Source organism: Protomyctophum bolini, assembly GCF_963924005.1.
Source record: "Protomyctophum bolini genome assembly, chromosome: 9".
In the NCBI taxonomy this organism is placed as follows: Eukaryota; Metazoa; Chordata; class Actinopteri; order Myctophiformes; family Myctophidae; genus Protomyctophum; species Protomyctophum bolini.
Window position 1 is genome coordinate 23798316 of NC_137870.1, and position 18483 is coordinate 23816798.

General features: G+C 43.3%; 2 protein-coding genes across 3 annotated transcripts in view; both read left to right on the forward strand.

Annotated features, from left to right (window-relative positions):
* The window catches only part of LOC308321462 (uncharacterized protein), a 48564-nt gene extending 45691 nt beyond the window's left edge, over positions 1 to 2873 (forward strand). Inside the window, exons 14-15 of the mRNA XM_080772363.1 lie at positions 82 to 1098; positions 2153 to 2873. Of these exons, the coding sequence (XP_080628489.1) occupies positions 82 to 512 (431 nt within the window). The 3' untranslated portion in view covers positions 513 to 1098; positions 2153 to 2873. The remainder of the gene's footprint in view (positions 1 to 81; positions 1099 to 2152) is intronic.
* A 2170-nt stretch (positions 2874 to 5043) lies between these two features.
* clasrp (CLK4-associating serine/arginine rich protein) lies at positions 5044 to 17718 on the forward strand. Of its 2 annotated transcripts, XM_080772035.1 has the most exons (21): positions 5044 to 5161; positions 5984 to 6123; positions 6260 to 6357; positions 6452 to 6553; positions 6665 to 6744; positions 7000 to 7084; positions 7812 to 7948; positions 9588 to 9684; positions 10021 to 10099; positions 10213 to 10286; positions 10403 to 10444; positions 10578 to 10766; positions 11335 to 11625; positions 11718 to 11903; positions 12349 to 12388; positions 14408 to 14468; positions 15285 to 15343; positions 15434 to 15480; positions 15591 to 15676; positions 15913 to 15937; positions 16324 to 17718. In XM_080772035.1, exons 2-21 carry the CDS (start codon positions 6025 to 6027, stop codon positions 16364 to 16366), a joined length of 1920 nt encoding a protein of 639 aa, XP_080628161.1. In that variant the 5' UTR covers positions 5044 to 5161; positions 5984 to 6024; the 3' UTR covers positions 16367 to 17718. The 2 variants fall into 2 exon arrangements, 1 of the variants encoding a protein (XP_080628161.1); XR_013964597.1 differs by lacking the exons at positions 15913 to 15937; positions 16324 to 17718 and having other exon boundaries at positions 12349 to 12392.
* Positions 17719 to 18483: the final 765 nt, after the last annotated feature.

Sequence of the window (18483 nt, forward strand, 5' to 3'; positions counted from 1 at the left end):
TGTGCATTTGTGCGTGTTATTTTACTCTTTTCACCTCTGAATGATTACTCTTCTAACCCCTGCATGAATGATTCCCTCCAGGTGCCATATCAGACATAACGCGTGGAGGAATCAGCTTTTACATGGTGTTGGTGGGGGTGTCAGCATTAGTAACAGTGTGCGGCTGTGCAGCCTGCGCCTTCATCCTCTCCAGCCTCCATCGGAGACGCAAAAAGCAACAAGGCGGTCCTCGGGAAGAGGGCATCAACAACCAGAGGGAGTTTGTCACCCTCATCAGAAATGTGGACCGTGCAGTGCCCATCCTGCCTCCTGTCACTCCACACACTAATACCCCAGCGCCCGCCTCACGTTGCTATGAGGAGATAGAACTCACCTTGCCGCCTTCCCCGGCACCTTCGCACCCCTCCCCGGCATTGAAACCAGCTCATGCCCCAAAACTTGACATCTCAAACCTCGAAAGGGAGAAGCTGAACCGATTCCATTATGTGGACAACCAGGAACTGGAGGTCTGATCTTTGGAACATTGAACTCTGTGAATTCTGGGAAGATGTCCATATTTAATTTTGTATTTTATTCTACATCCTTTGTGATCTTGTTCACTGGGCCCTTACCCCGGCCCATGGTGTTGTGTCATTACTGCATCACCTCCTGATGGGAGGGATGATGCTAATCCTGCTCTGACTCCATCTGGGATTGACCCTGTGATCTTCATGAGCTCATGGCCGATGAAGACGGAAGACCCCTGATGGTTATAACTAAGGATGCTGAGCAGTAGGGCTGAACGTATTAAATGCGTCATCATCATCGGGCCTATTTCATGGACTGAAATTGACAGCTGTAAATTAGCAGCGAGCAGTTAATTTTGACTATAAGGCTCAGTGTGTCCCTTGTACAATTAATGTATTTAAAAAGAAAATACTTGCCTTGAGTTGTACCACTGTGTGTATGAGATGTTCGGAGTTCTTCAGTTCTGTTGAGTCCTAGACTCAGAGAATCACCAATGAGCCTCCCAAGTCCATTTCCTAAGAGTCCCTGACCCACAACAGCTGGAAGTTGTTTCTTCCAACTCCTACTCGGATGACTTATTTAACACTTAAGGTTAAAGGTGATATAGGCAAGTTTTCAGCCAAAAATCAACATATTTATCTATCTATATTTGTGGCCTTATTCCCTCTATCTTCCCCTATATTTTGATGCTGAGCTGCTGCCCTGTAGACATACACTCTCCCTTTGTCTCCCTCTATGTGTTTGTATCTGTTTATATCCACTGTTGTTTATGTCGCGGGACGGAAGCGTCGTGTTGGGAGGAGGGTCTGTGTGGGGGGTGACGCGGAGTCTTAGCCAATTGCAGCGCGAGGCTGTGACTGTGTGTTCGTCTGTTCGACCCAGCAGTATTATAATGAAAACGCAATGCGATTTCATTGCAACTTGCAATGAAATCGCATTGGTGAAACTAAGATATGGGGATAATATTATACTTGCAATTTGCAAGTATAATATTATCCCCATATCTTAGTTTCACCATTGTTCATGTGAAATAGTATGTTTATGATGTAATATGTAAGCCTGTTGAAATTATGAGAATCGCTATGTATAGCGCATGGTTTGGTGGTCCGGCCGGCTTGAAGCTTGCATTCAACCCGTGCTCGCCAACGGTGACAAGCCGTCGCTGATCATCATAGCGATGAATAACCGTGGACAAAGTAGTTCACATGAACGATGCTGTAGTGGCTGGGGCATTTGAGGGGCAATATGTTTTATATGCACGATTACAAATGAAAGATAATTGAATTGAGAGCCAGTGAGTCTGCTCCACTACTTCCTACTTCCTCATTTGCGGGACTCGTCGTGTCAGTCTTGTGATATTGTGATTACACTACAGTTACCCTTAAAAAAACATGTCAACTCAATGTCATTGTTGTAACTATGATATCGATAGAAATTCATAATTTTTTAATGTCATATTTAGCCATACGAGCGCAATATCCATAGCGTCCCTCCCAGCAGCAACAACAACCCCATAGCCTGAAGTGACCTGGCTCAGCCAATAGAATGACGGGGGGAGGGGGGTGGAGCTAGATTTGAATTTGTTTGGAAACACTCGATCAATTCTGTGTACAAACACTGAAAACTTGCCTATATCACCTTTAAGGACTGTCCACACCAAGCACTATAACATTAACTATATTGTTCACTTGTGTCGTCATTATAGTTGTGGTGTGAACTCTGCCATCCACTTGAGTTAGAATGATTTTAAAACTATATCTTGGTTGGTGTGGATGGCCCTTTACCTGTCCCTCTGTCTGAGCGTATACAGTAGGCTATATGTGTAAACGTAGTATATGTGACCAAGTTCTGTGTGTGTGTGTGTGTGTGTGTGTGTGTGTGTGTGTGTGTGTGTGTGCGTGTGTGCGTGTGTGTGTGTGTGTGTGTGTGTGTGTGTGTGTGTGTGCGCGCGCGTGCGTGCGTGCGCGCGCGTGCGTGCGTGGATGTGTGGGTACAGAAGAAGGAGAAATCCAGTTTTGACTGAATCCATGGATTTCATAGTGTCCATAGTGACAAATAAGGTTAAAACTATTTACTTGTTAAAAGAAAGCATACAAAGAGATTACACTTATTGTGGAGAAATGATTTTAAATATAGCCTACACTGTTGCCTGTGCTGGTTCTGTAACACTACAGTTGTCAAAGTTGTATGATTTTTTTTCATACCTTTGTAAAATAGCTTTGTTGTATATAAATATATTGTACATATTGATAATGCCGTTTTGTACTGTGGTTTGGTCTGAGAATGTTGCTGTTTTACTTTGCTCCATTGTTCTACCCTTCTTTACATTTGGAACTGCCAGCAGCTGCTGATTGTAATAAAAGTGCATTTACCAACTTAATCTGTGTGTGCTTTTTGATTTCTATGACAAGATCATGGTGCTCTCATTATGAGAGGCCAGAGGGAGGATATTCTATCATGGTCCATGTGGCTCTTATGCTTAATGTATTCTCTGTGAGCGGAGCGGTGTGAGCTTGTAGATCGGCTATTTTCAGCTTGCAACACTGCCACACAACAAAGTAATCGGGCTTCAGGCACTATGACTGGGTCAGTGGGTCACTGTATGCTCAAGATTTCTTGCACCCCACCCCCCAAAAAACACCCGGCTGACCCTGACATCCCTAAAGAAAGATTGTTTATGAGGCAGTCTGCCTTGAGTCTTAAGGAATTAGTCTCTACAACCATTTGTGTATCTGTGCATGTCGGGTGATGTTAAAAGGTTAGATTCACAACAAAATGATAAATGGCATGCAAAACAAAGGGAGCTTGTGAGTGAGTGCAATAGAAAGTGAGTGAGAGGTCACGGCAAGTGAGAGTTAACGGGAGAATGGATATGACGTATGTGACCTTTGGCCTGTTCAGACAGGCGACAGGCTGGAAATGAACTGGGGCTTCCCGTTCCCACCCTGGTCAGGAGGAAATGTAGGAAACAGAGAAACACGCACACACATGTGCACACACACGCACACGCACGCACACACTGCACACACACGCACGCACACGCACACACACACACACACACACACACACACACACACACACACACACACACACAGTATTGTATGTATAGGACCTTCGGTACACCTGCTGTGCGCCTCAGGATGTAGGACCCCAGCACACCCATTAGAAAGTTTGCATCCAGCAGAGGGGTCATAGTTCTTCAGGATTTGTTGTCGCTCATTAATCAATCATAACATTTTAAGCTGATCATGTTGAGTTCTATATCAAAATTAAAGCTCTCTGAGTTTTGCATAGGTTTACCCCCTTCAGCCTTGATTATGATGATTGTAGTCAAGGTTAGACTCACAGTGTGGATTTTGTTTCTGACTGGGCATTTTAAGTCAAAGATATAGTAGATCAACAGCAGCTGTTGAAAAGGACCCATGACGGTTTCTCTCCTGAAAACTCACGATAGGAGTCAGGAGACATTACAGCTGTCAGCCACGGTGACAGGGCAAAATGTAGAAGGCTATGTTGCCAAATTAAATTAATCAGAATCAATAAGGTAGGCTATTTGATCTAATGACTGAGAGGCGAAGAGCTATCCAATTTATTTTTATAGGTAGGCCTATGTGTTTATTTGGACTATAGGGTTTTCAAGGGTTAGCAAATTATATTTACGTGTGTGTGTGCGCGCGTGTGTGTGTGTGTGTGCGCGCGCGCGTGTGTGTGTGTGTCACTGTGTGTACACAGGCAGAGGTTGAGGACCTGGAGTTGAAACGTGAACCCACGTTACAAGGGCACATTAGAGCGCCATCTTTTGGACGTTTAATGTCGTAACAGATAAGGTATTATTTTATTAATGTAACAGTTTGCATGGACAGTCCATAGAGTAATAAAAGGAGGAGGGACAGTCAGGCACATGGTCTGCTAAAGCAGTGGTTCCCAAACTTTTTCATGTCAAGGACCCCCAAATTGACACTCATTAGCCCACGGACCCCCATTTGAAAATATATGCCAACAAGGACCCATAAGAGAAAGAGTTTCACAGTTCAAGCAGTGATTTTCAACCATTTGTATATTGTAATGTATATTGTATATTGTAAAATCAAAGTTAATGTAACTCTGAGAGTGTAGGCTACAAATGGAACCAAATCAGACCCATAAGCCGGTTTCATTTGGTTACAAACTATCATTTAACTGGGGATTCCCTGTAACTCCCTCAAGGACCATAGGGGTTCCCCGGACCCCACTTTGGGAACCATTGTGCTAAAGGATGAAACCATCCTGGGGTGGGGGGATTTAACGTAGGCCTATGATTTTACTGATATTGATTTTGATATATTTCTTGAGCGTATTCTGTATTCTACATAAATAAATGTTGAAAAATAGGCTAGAAGCCTAGAGCTAGTTATATTATGACAAAGGGTGTGTAGGCACAAGGCAGTAGGAGCTATTTCATTCATGTTTAATAGTGAATTTATTCGCACCCCACCGACCGTATGGACCGTAGTCCAATATATTGCTGTATGCTAGCGCCCCCAGCTGTCTACTACACTCTCACTACAGACAACAACCCGACTGGAAGGGAGGTGTGGTGTGAATGTCTGCTGGCTGCCATCGCTTTGAATCAGCGGAATAACCCAAGTTTGTGTTGGTGGTCTACACTAAACAGGTACACATCCGAATGCAGAAACCAAACAACCGTACACATCACGCGGTTTAGGTGTATTGCGTACTTTGCACGTGTTAAAAGTAAACCCTACAGCTTCGTGCGACCGACTACCTGGGGCCCTGCATGTGTTAAGGCCCTAACGAACATTAGCTTAGCTGCTAAGGCTAACTATGAAAACACTACTATTTCAGCGCTTTTGTTGGTAATGGCAAGAAGATGCAAATTATGCAACTTAATAAATGTATCGATTTTCAACGGATGGACGTTATAATGCATCGATAGAAAGCGTGAATAATAACGCCAGCAGAAGAATGATGCATGCTGCTTGCTCAAGCTATGTTGTCTGCTAACTGAAACTAGCAATCAAAAAGTATTTCACTTTTTGAATGAATGAAACGGGTTCGTGTCTGTATGTCAGCGGTTCGGCTCTGTCATCATAGTCTGTATTACAATGTGAAGAGTGGGGACCTCCAAATTGCAACTTAATCTGTCTTAACAAAAATGTAATTTAACACGAGATTTCTTATTCTTTGCACTAACAAGACAAGTACCTTTTAAACTAAACGTAAATGTATTGTTTGGCAGCATCAAAATGCAGACACAGGATGAAGGTGAATCACCTGGGATGGTGTCCATCCTGTAAACAAACTGTTTCAACCCCTCTATCCCCATGTCTCTCCAATTTCCTCCCCCCCCCCCCTCTCTCTCTCTCTCTCTCTCTCTCTCTCTCTCTCTCTCTCTCTCTCCCTCCCTCTCTCTCTCTTCCTCTCCCCTCTCTCTCCCTCCCATACTTGTTTTTCCCCATCCTCTTGTCGTCCACAGCAGCCGTGCCCCGCCGCGCCCCAACCCCCAGCGGAGCCGTCATGTGGCAGGAGGCCCGCAAACACGAGCGCAAGCTCCGTGGCATGATGGTAGACTACAAACGCCGCGGGGAACGCCGGAGGGAATACTACGAGAAGATAGTAAGAGACATGCTGTAAATTCTGTGTTGTCACACATTTTTTTACCTGTAGTCTGCCCATCTCGGGGCTATCTGTTATCATATTTGTTTTCGTCCACTGGGTGCTCATAATATCTACCTTCTCTGCCTTTGCTCAGAAAAAAGATCCAGCACAGTTTCTACAGGTTCATGGCCGGGCCTACAAAATCAGTCTGGATCCGGCTGTAGCGCTGGCTGCAGAGAGTCCCATCAACATGTAAGATAAGATCACATGCTTCCTTCTAAATGCACAACATATTATTCGGGAATGGTGTCATCTTTACTGATCAGTTCCTGCCTGTTTATGTAAGGATGCCATGGCAAGGAGATGCCAACAATATGATTGATAGATTTGACGTACGGGCTCATCTGGACTACATCCCCACCTACACACCTCCACTTCTGAGCAACGCGTAAGTAGGACTTAACGCGCTCACATCTTCAGCAGCACCTAGACTCAGAGAATTGAGGATGCAGCAACATTTAAAATGTCAATCCTTGATTATGATCTTTGTTTTATGTAGTTCCCCAGAGCAGGAGTCAGAGGAGAGGAAATGCAACTATGAACGCTACAGAGGTTTAGTTCAGAATGACTTTGCCAACAGTGAGTATTTATTCATTAACTCCTGCATCACAAGGGACAAAGGCGGTAAAGTCTTAGTATTTTTAGCCTAATTAAGTTTAGCGAAAACAGAGTGCCTGCAATACGCCAGCAACACAAAGAGGCTTTTAGGTTCATGGCTCAACATTTGTATATGAAGAGAGTTGTATGTTCCTCTTGTTGCTATGCTAGCCTGTCTTTGGTACTACCCATCTGCTGTTGTGCTATGGTCTTTAACTCCCCACTGTCCCCTTGCAGTCTCTGAGGAGCAGTGTTTGTACCAGATCTACTTCGATGAGCTCTATGGTGGCCTGCCAAGACCAAATGAAGATGAGAAAAAAAAGTGAGTACTAAAAAGTGCTGGCATTCAAAGCAACCAAAGGTATGGCTCCCCCATATCTTGCAAGTATGATCGAACCCTACAAACCCTCCCGCTCACTCAGATCAGCCAACGCAGGGAAGCTGGAAGTACCCTCACTAAAAACGCCGGGACAACGCTCCACACGTCCCAAACTCTTCTCCCTTCTGGCTCCAAAACTGTGGAATGCACTTCCCATTGCAGTCAGAACTGCAGCATCACTCCCAATCTTCCGCCGTAGTCTGAAAACCCACCTTTTCAGACTCCATCATGGCCCATAGCACTTACCCCACCCCCTTAGATAGCAATTCTGTAGACTTAGATAGCATTTGATACAGACTTATAGCATGTTATGTAGACAGCATAAGTGCATTGTATGTAGTCATAGCACGCCATAGTACATATGTGTAGCATAGTAGTATAGATGTATAGCTTATATGTATAGTTTCATTATAGATATTCCACTGTTACTTTCTTAGCTTACGCATGTTTCATGATAAATGTCTTTATGTGATGTATTCCCATGCTTTTTTGTTCTTGCTTAATGTAAGTCGCTCTGGATTAAGAGCGTCTGCTAAATGCCTAAATTGTAAATTGTAAGTGGCCCTCGATGGCCTCTCAACTATGCATTTAACCATAGGTTCCTTGATCTGTTTAACCACTTGTGTGAGGTATAGCTAATTGTCTATTTGTCTCACATCTAATGTTACAGACTGTCTGAAAAGAAGGCCACCATCGGGTACACCTATGAGGACAGCACTGTGACGGAACCTGAACCCGGGTCGGATAAAGATGAGGAAAACTCTGAGAACAGTGAATCGGAAGAGGATGAAGGCATCCCAGATATCGGTTTGTTAATGTTTTATCTTGTATATATTTTTCATATGTCCATAACAGCGTTGCATGGAGATGTATTTAAAATTAAATGCATTTATAAATGATATGACTTCTAATCTACTGTGTCATGCAGAAATAACAAAATATATAGTATTCTATCTACTCAAGGCTGCTGCTATCCAAATTAGCATTTGGAAATTAAAATAATTTGGATTATTATGCATCATTATAATGTGTCTTGAGGCTTATGTAATGGTGTCAAATAAATATTTTATTCGTACCAATAAATTAACCTGACTCTGACCGTTTCCCGAACCCCTATATGCATTCAGGAGTTGGAACCGCATGTAATTCTGCTGGAGCATTAGTCCAACATGCGTCCGCATGTCGGACATGTGCTGCTCCCGTCCTTGCAGTTATGGTTAGGTTAGGGTTTGAGGTGGATTGTCGTTTGTCGGACCAATGACTAGTCTGAACTACGTACTGCACCCTCAGGAGCGCCCTGCCACTGATCAAATTTGACCACTACTGTTGCATTTTAATCTATTATTCACGGAATGCCTGTCCATAACTTGGGCGCTGTCTAGCTGAACAGCCTCAAACTTGGTGTGTGTCCCAAATGACTCGGGAGGTGCAGTGATGAGCAATCAAAGTGATTTTGATAATGGTTTCTGGGGAGAAAAAAGAAAAACATAAATTTCGCTGCTGAACACTACTGGTTGGTTTGTTAGGGAGGGTGTAAACAAGCACATGCCCTCTCTGGTACTCATGAAGTTGCCAGTCGCTTTTTTTCACTTGACAGTGAGGGGTTTCACTGGGAGGATCTAACTCATATGGAGGATCACACCCCCACTGACAACCTGTTGTATTCATCACTAGTGCAATGACAGGGATTGCCCTCCCCGCCCGGCACTATGGTTGCTTCAAACCCCTGGTGACTGGTATCCAGTGGTATACAGGACTGCTACCCCTGCACTAACCAATGGGAACGTTAGGAGGTTAGTCTGTGATGTCATGCTTTTGGAACGCATTCCCTTTCGGTTATGCTGCGTTCACACGTGACGGGCAGTTCTACACTGCAACAGATATACAAAGCGACATATCCTGTGATCTTTGCATCTGCCTTGTGTGAACACGGCATTCTGCATTACTTGTTCCCATTGCCAGAGTACTTGGTGCAGTATCCATTATCACAGTATTTGGAGGTCAGTCAGACATCAGTACTACAATGTCATATTGATTACTCCAAGCATATTTGGGACACAGACAAATCCATTGACTGACCAATAGAGATTTGTGGATTTTCGTCCTGGACCTCCTAACTGACCACAAATCATAATCTGACTTGATTTATTACTTGGCACTGTCCCTTGGGTCCTCACATGAGGCAGGGACAGGAGGAGTTGCACGCAGACGAACAAGTTGAGACTGGTTAATTTGTTGTAGCACTTTAACAGTGCAACAGTATTTTTTAGCACACAATGCAATGAGCCTAAATCCTGTTCTTCCATCAGGTCTCGTTCTCACTGACGGCAGGGGGCCATTTCTAGGAGGAATAGGCGGAGCTCTGGAGGTCATCGGCGTGGGGCCAGCGGTAGCCCCAGACATGTGCATTGAAATTGATGTATGTTACTATGATTTGTCTGTCTAGATGTGGAGGTGGATGTGGATGAACTGAACCAAGAACAGGTCTTGGATCTGAACAAAATTGCAACCCCATATGGAATGTCTGAAGGAGATTTTGTCAGGTAAGATTTCTACCATTGTTTGTCCCCTGCTTGTTCCTTCCTTTTCAAAGGCAAAGGCTAAAGATACAATTAAGCACAGTTATTGATGTCGATTGTGAAAAGATTATGTTGAATTCTTATAACGCTGTGAAGGAAGTATTTGTTACATAACAAACGCTAACCCAGGCTAGCAGTTTAGTAGCCACCTTACTTGTCGCCAAGCCATTCATTGTTGATGAATAAAGCCAGACAGGGTGATTAAATACCGACATGATTCAGAGGTGCCATAATCATGAAATGTCAATAGTATAAATGTCATTATAATCAACATTTAACAATAACTTTTCTGTTTATCAGGATGTTGAGGAAAGACAAGGAGGAAGTGGAAGCCATCAAACATGCCAAGGCTCTAGAGGCAGAGAAGGCCATGTATTCTGTAAGATACGTGTGTGTGTGTGTGTGTGTGTGTGTGTACTGTGTAGACTCTTTGTGCTTTTCTTTGATTGTGTTGGTTGGCACCATTGCTAACATAATGTTTGATTATCTCAGGGTCGCCGCTCTCGAAGACAGAGGAGGGAGTTCAGGGAGAAGAGACTGAAGGGTAGACAGATCAGTCCACCCAGGTAATTTTATGCCATCATAGAGTATATTTCTCGTTTTGTGAATCCATCCAATATGATCCTCGACAACACCATAATGAACTATACCTATCCTCTCTGCTTGCCGTCCTGAATTACAGCTATGCTAGGAGAGACAGCCCAACATATGACACCTACAAAGGGTGCGTTTTTAAAAGCCTTCAATTTCCACTTTGTTTGGTTTCATTTTGATAATGACGTTAAAATGTCATGACCCTGACATCTGCCCTATCGCTAACATGGTTGATTTTTATTATATTTTCATTTTTTTATCAGGCCAGAGTCAGAGTCCAGTTCTGAATCCCGGTCCCGGTCTCGTACTCCGGGTCCAGAGAAGATCACCTTCATCACTAGCTTTGGCGGCAGCGATGACGAGGCTGCTGCAGCCACTCAAGCCGCCGCTCCGCTCTCTGGCCTCGGCCCCACCAACTCGCAGCACCCCGCAGGTCATAGCAGGGGCTCCCGGTCGGTAACTTTCCCCTTCCTGACTTCTCATTGTTTTTTATTTTTTTATTTTTCCTGAACAGTTATATTATTGTCCGTTGACATGACTGCAGGTGTTTGGACCAGAAAGAAATTTGATTGGCTTTTTTTATTAATTTACTTTGTCACTTTTTAAGCGGCGAATTCTTTTTTGTTTATTTTAAAGTTATTTCATCATGTAAGCATTTTCTTTAGTAGTGTATCGTCGAATATCAATATCGGCATGATGTCACTATTTAAGAAGGAAATCTCGTAGTTCATTTTTGATTGTTGGAGAAAATCTTGTGTGTTTTTATATTTGAATGCTTTGATGCACATAGTTATTGACCATGTCCAACCATGAGATCATATGGGCCTGTGAGTAAAGTCCTGAATTTGAGCTTATTTAATGCTTATTATTGGCAAAAGTTACCGTAGTCTCTCCACTACTCAAAGTAGCGTACAGCAAACTAGCAATTAGCCGACTAAGAAATGCAAATAGCATTTTCGAGCTAGGCCAGTGCACTGTAAATGTCTTCCTAACGTTCTGTCTTTCTCTCTGTCTGTACAGGAGACGAAGGTCCTCCTCCAGCCGCTCGCCCTCCTCTTCCTCCTCCTCATCCCGTTCTTCCTCCCGCTCGTCCTCCCGCTCGCGGCGTGCCCGCCGGGGACGGGGAGGGAGAGATGGGCGGCGTTCTCGTAGCCGCTCCCGGTCGAGGCGGCGATCAAACTCTCGCTCCCGTGGAAGAGGAGGCAGTGGAGCAGGCGGATCTTGGCGAAGACACGACCGGACGCGATCTCGTTCAAATGACCGAGAGAGAGACAGGGACAGGAGGCGCTATAGTGCACGCAGACGAACAAGGTGAGACTGGTTAATTTGTTGTAGCACTGTAACAGTGCAACAGTATTTTGTAGCACACAATGCAATGAGCCTAAATCCTGTTCTTCCATCAGGTCTCGTTCTCACTCACGGCAGGGGGCCAGTTCTAGGAGGGATGGGCGGAGCTCTGGAGGTCATCGGCGTGGGGCCAGCGGTAGTCCCAGTCCTTCACAGTCCCCCAGTCGTGCTAACCACAGCCCATCTCCATCACACAGAGGAGCCCAGCCCTCGACCCCTGTCCTCTCTGACAAGCTAAGAAAGTGAGTAGATGATCCAGACCTTCAAGCTGAAACAAATATGCTAAACTACATTTAATACACACAAATATGTTTAACTACACTTAAGCCCTGTTAAAGTATTAAAAGATGTCTTGTTATGTTATTTTAGAAATGTTTGTGATGTCTAATCTTAAAGATTAGCTAATAAATGTCTTCAAACTAGAAATGAGGTCTCCTCATGTAATGTCTAATTGAATTGGCAAATTGAATAATGTCTTATTGGCACTGCCTCAAATCGTTTTTATTTATATGGATCGTACACTGAGAACTAGTGTCAAATGTAAGAAAAACAAAGAACATTTGAGATGTCCTGTAATACTAATGTTGTACAAACTGGGATTTAAGTACACCATTTCTAACATTGTAATGTAGGTTGGAGACCTTCTTTACCGACATGTCTTCCCATTTCTCCCCTCTCTTCCTCCAGGCCTGATACTCCGGGTGGTAAAGAGACGGGACCTGCCAAAGTCAGTAAGAATTTGATTTAGCTGGGTTTCTCTCCTTCACCCCTGACAGGCTGACATGGTTGTCCAGACAGACTGGGATGTAGCAGCCATTGTTGAAAAATGTCCACAGAGAATGAAATTCACCAAATGTCTTTGGGGTGTGGAAAGACCGAGTTATCTGTTTTGACATTGTCAGCACATTATCTCCCATCTTCTGTTTTTGTTGAGCAGAATCTGTGAAGACCAATGACACTGACTAATTATGCCCAGACTGTTATGCTACCTTATTCGACGACTCTTAGGGATGTTACTCTTGTGTATGTGTGTGTGTGTGTGTGTGTGGGGGGGGGGGGGTCTTTGAATCTAAGTTTACACTGCTTCTTCCAAATCTGGTTTATTTCACCTTATAGTATCCTGATCTTTGTAGTTTTAACGCAATGTGCACAGTAACATTATGGCTAGCACCCATAAGTAAGATGAATTGCTTCCCATATGACCATAATTCCTTCCTTTTATGACCATATTTCAACCTATCCTGATAGTCAATCCTATCTGCCCTGGAATAGTGGTTGTATTTTGAATGGCTTGTAAGTGAAGGTAGTCGAGTAAAGTAATGCTCTACTGTCACTTATGGCTGTTGAATCATTGTCGATGGATGTGAAAATGTTTTAGTACATGCAATAGCAGCTTGTCCCAATCCCAACATGGTTTTCACCACAAAGGTGTGACCTAGAGCAAATGACCTAGAGCAATTCTCTAGGTCATTGCTGTGGCAGATGGGTGAATCACTAGTTTTTTTGAGGGGCGCTTTCCTATATCCAGCTTTTAGTGTCCGTCCACAAACTTTGTCCTACACAAACATTAAATTGACAATGAATGGAGAATTTTACGTAATAGTGTATTTTACGTCATGATGACATGACTCAAATTGTGATTGGCCGGGATGAGATGATGTATGATGATGTACGATAAGAACAGCCCTCACTTCATACGGGTGTGATTATTGTTTGTCTGTGCAGTTCCATTACACAGTGGATAATCTGGTGACTTTTATTTGTAGCTTTGGTGATGCAGAGAGTTTTGATGCTGGGCAAATCACCCTGTATTACAAATAAATAGGTAGATGATATTGAAATACAGTACAGTATTCCTTTGGTTGTAACTACTCTGTCCTGTTGTAGCCTGTGTTGAAAGTCAGGGGGTGTGCTATGGACAATGGTGTCTGAGCTTGTCTGAACAAGTAGCAGAGCCTTCTCTATGTGGAACAACACATTCTGGCTCATTCACCAGGGTTGGGAATCATTTAATCTGCCTCATACATTTTTGAAGAACTGATTTGTATACATACATTTGAGGAATTAAGTAGAAATATGAAACGGGCAAGTAGAGTAACTGAATGTGTCTTTCAAGCCTAGATGCACAGTGCTAGGATTTAAGTTACTCTTGCATGAGCAGTTGGATTCCTGTCTGGCCAGGTGTGTGCAGCTAAGCCCTGGGTGTGTCAGTGAGTGACAAAGTGCCACTGGCCATTTTCTGAGCTTTCTGAATGCATTGGACCTGGATTTATTCTTTCTTCCAAAAACGTCTCACTGTCTTCGTTAAGCTTCCTTCCTTAATGACCCTGACCGCGTTCATACATGCACTGTATAGATTGGAAATGCCAGGTTCATGTAACTGGATCCTATCCTGCGTCTAAACTGCCCCACAGCAGCTGCAAATGAAGTCTGCGGGCACTGAGTTTGCCTCAGTCCTGTGTGCATGTCTACACACACACACACACACACACACACACACACACACGAATACATTGACTGTTCCCTCAGTCAGATCAAATCATAGCTAAAGATGGCACACTACGAAAAGTACATGTCATTTTCTATATGTGACTGACATCTTCCACCTGTTAATGTATATATGGAGGATGGGAATAGTATAGCTGCACTGTACCCGTGGTGACACACGCACGCACACACACACGCACAGTGTCGCACACGTGTCTGGCTGTAAGAGTGTGTACTAATACAGTTGTGTCAACCACAGCCCAAGATGACCCCACAGGAAAAGCTGAAGATACGTATGCAGAAGGCTCTCAACAAGCAGTGTGAGTGAGAGGAACGAGGACATGCACATGCGCACCTTATTTTAGAACGTACTGTACACACTTACATGAGGACACATACCCTACCACAATCCCACACATATACTAACCTTTGTCATGTTTTTGTGGTACACATACCCAGGCCTGCTGGCAGAAATTATGGGTGGTGGACTTTTAAAAATAAATCCCCGTAACAATATGTTTTTGTATAAGAACTGTGTAACAAAAATAAGTCTGATTTTGTTAGGGAGGTAGCTTTGTATCATTTATATTTATTTTGATACTGTATGTTTTTAGAGAAAATTGAATTAATGTGCGTTACCTGGAAAAAGCCTTAAAAACTACATTAGGAAATCACACACCATGCACTGTCCCAACTGAAGCACATCGCTCTCTTCAAAAACATTCCTGGATTCCTTATATTTCATGTGTTATTTAGTTTGTTTGAAACAACTGACAACACTACTCTCCTACAGAAAGTTAAATCCAAAACACGTGACGCAGATTATATGCGACAACCACACGTAATGGGAGATTTAGTCCTAGTTAGGCATTTTTCAGCCTGAGAATTATATTAGATTTGTTGGTGTCCCTTTATTTTCTTTTTTGTATAAATTGATACTTTCTTTCCTCATCAGTTGTGCTTCATAACCGTATGAGTAAAATAGCCAGACTCAATTTATAATAAAATGTGAAAGAAATTATGGGATTTGTAATAAGAAAAACACTTCTGTGACCCTCACCCAGGGGGTGTGGTTTTTGACATCAGACTTCCATACTCTATATTTACTTTTTTTTTGTGATTGTTGATGTTTGTAGCCAAGGCGGATAAGAAAGCAGCCCAAGTGAAGGTCCAGCTGCAGGAAAACAAGCGACAGGTAGGTGTAAAATAACACGCAATAACATAAGAGTGTGCATAAGATTATTCACTTGTCCACTTTTATCTAATTTCTGTGCGTGTTTTACAGGAGCGAGAGGGAGAACTACGAGCCATGGCACGCAAGATCCGCATGAAGTAAGCCTGTGTGTCGTGCATGCAACAGTTAGTTTCTGTATGTGTACGCCATGCATTCATGTTTTGTGTACGTTCACTGCAATTGTCCAAATTGACCACTCTGTGAACAGGGAGCGTGAGCGGCGTGAGAAAGAGCGAGATGAGTGGGAGCGACAATATGGCCGGCAGAGTCACTCACCCTCTCCGTCTAAATATGGTGAGAAAGTAGTTCTACCAGCAGCCACATGGATCCAATGTTTCATCTGGTTACACTAAACGGTCTGGTTAACTAAACCTTAATGCTGCATTCAACATATGCAAAACCTACATGTCATGTGCCAGAGTCATGATATCAGGAATTGTTTGTCTTATTTGTAGTTTTGACACATTAAGGCTTTTAAAATTTTAGCACGCTATTGTGTTGATGATCACTCTGTGCCCTCTGCCCCTCAGGCCGAGACTACAGCTCATCCAGAAGGTATGTGAGAAGCCACAAGAATGCCAAATGCCTCAATAAAACGGAATGAATTATTTTGTTTTCGCCAGTGGCGAACTTTGACTATTGGAGCCAGGCCTTCATTGAGACCACAACTTCAGTGCCGTTAGGATAACGGATCTATAGATGAATCAGATATATTGTCGATGAGTAAAAACATTTCACTCTTATCTCAGTCATAAACATAATTTAGTCCCAGAGTTGCTTTTAATCTCAAGGTGCTGAGATTCTGATTTATCAGATTGGTTTTTTTTTGTCTCACACTAATTGTAAGCACATTCAAATGATGTGTGATGCATGTTGTGTCTTGTTTGCATGTGGGCTTTAGTCTGTTATTAATCTTTAGCTCTGTCTATCTTTGTTTGCAGGAGGTCCCGGTCCCGGTCAAGAAGCCCGTACTACAGATACTAAGATGACCAGTCAGATCAAGACGCCCGTACTGCAGATACTAAGATGACCAGTGAGATCAAGAAGCCCGTACTACAGATACTAAGATGACCAGTGAGATCAAGAAGCCCGTACTACAGAGTCAGATACTAAGATGACCAGTGAGAACCAACATTCTCAAAGCTTGAAAGTTCCAGCCCTTCATTGTACTTTAGACGGACATAAACTCACTAAGAATTAAAATGAAATCTATGGAACTGAAGATTCTGTGAAATTGTACATTCTGTAGAACTGTACCTGGAGTTTTGTATTTGTACAGTAAATTAGATTGATCGATCCAATCTGTGCTCAATATTATTGGTCTTGTTTATATTGTTTCCATTATGCTCACTGCATTTCATGAGGACTTGACTTGACTGCAACTGCTAATTTTGCTTTGATAACTATAAATTCTACTCTATTGTATGTGGACTCATTTTCTTCATGACAAGTACTGTATGAATCTAGTGTTCATTTAAAATTGGATCTTCCTCAAAATCTGGCTAGAAATGTCAAACCAATTTTCACTGTCAGTGGAAGGAGTGATGTGCCCTTTTGGACATTTCAGCCCCTCATTTTCTCTGCAAGTCCCTGCTTCTCCATATAAACTCTGTCTCGCCTCTGTATCTCCATGTTAACTGTCTCGTTTAAAATATGCATTCAGTGGCAGTGAGTCTTTCCTTAGAGGCCCATGTTCCTCATGCTATAGACATTACACTTTCCCCACTTGAACATCCACATGTTGATGCAAAGGATACCCATTATGGTATCATGTGGACCATGTCAACTCCATGTTGAAACTAACCATGTGTGCACATGTCCAAACTATAATGTGACTTGGACGTTACTAAGGCGACAGCACTGGCCCTTGCTTGGGGTCCACCTTACTGGCAGTTCAAGGGCACCTTTGTAGATGTGCTTGCCTTATTTTCAAAGGGCTACCCTCAGCATTGGGGCCTTCTGCCCCAGCATCAAAATGAGTATGGTGCTGAGTGAACATGGGACATAAATTGGTATGGAAAAAGTTAATGTAGGGCTGAGGGAACAACTAATTTGGATTGAAAATAGGTGCTGAGGAAACTAGGGCTGGCCCAGGTTCATCTGGACACTTGTTCATAATCATACCTATTCAAAACGATATCTTTGCCATTGCCACTATGCACCGTATTTGTCTTACGTTTTTTGCAGCTACCCACATTACACTATTAATTGACATGCATTTCTTTACACTGAGGATCTAAAGTTTTACAACTGATTGCATAATTATGTTTTTATACCTTTCAGCATCAATTTAATCGTAAAGAGACACTGAATTGCTAATAAAAAATGTGAAAGGATGTGTTCTTATTCATTTTTACTTATAGAACTAATCCATCCGGGGGCACGGTGGCACAGTTGGTAGTGCTGTCGCCTCACAGCTAGAAGGTCCTGGGTTCGATTCCCGCTCGGGACGCTGTGGGTGCTGGCGGCGTGTTTCCTCCTCTGCGTCATCAGTGCCCATACCCGAAGGCGGGGTTGGCGAAAGGGCCTTTCTGTGTGGAGTTTGCATGTTCTCCCTGTGTCCCCTAGGGTAGGTACCCTCACAAAAAACATGCTGTAATCCTGGTCACTAAACTGCCTCCCCCTGGCCGGCGGGGGCGCCTGATGGAGGGGAAAGGAACTGGTTGGAATAACGTGTTCCTTCCACGTGCTACGTCCAACCAGGGAAACTCCCCCCTGTCAGGTGTAAAGGAGCAACTTGGACACTCAGGCATGAAGGAAGCATGAGTTCAAGTCCTTTGCTCTCCCCTTGTCCCCCATACATGGGGACTAGGTTGGTGGAGGGTGTGTAGAGCCCAGGATCACATTAGATGATTGACACAGGGGTGAAAAATGGGTTACATAATCGTGGGATAAAAAATATATATTAAAAAAAATAACTAATCCATGGCTTTCAGCCATGTCTTCTCAGTAGTGAATATGTCAATATGTAATTGGATCAGCGGTAATCACGGGGTGGCGCCAAACCTCAAATGCCATGCTCCTGCAATATCTTGACTTCTCTGAACATTTGCGATAACATTACAAATTTGCATTTTAACATGTATTGCCAAAATGTTGTA

Bases quoted from the DNA above. Each gene is read 5' to 3' on its own strand.
- clasrp (XM_080772035.1), top strand. From the start codon at position 6,025: ATGTGGCAGGAGGCCCGCAAACACGAGCGCAAGCTCCGTGGCATGATG. The intron at 6,554-6,664 runs GTAAGTAGGACT...TGTTTTATGTAG, and splicing joins CCTCCACTTCTGAGCAACGC to TTCCCCAGAGCAGGAGTCAG. The intron at 15,677-15,912 runs GTGAGAAAGTAG...TCTGCCCCTCAG, and splicing joins ACCCTCTCCGTCTAAATATG to GCCGAGACTACAGCTCATCC.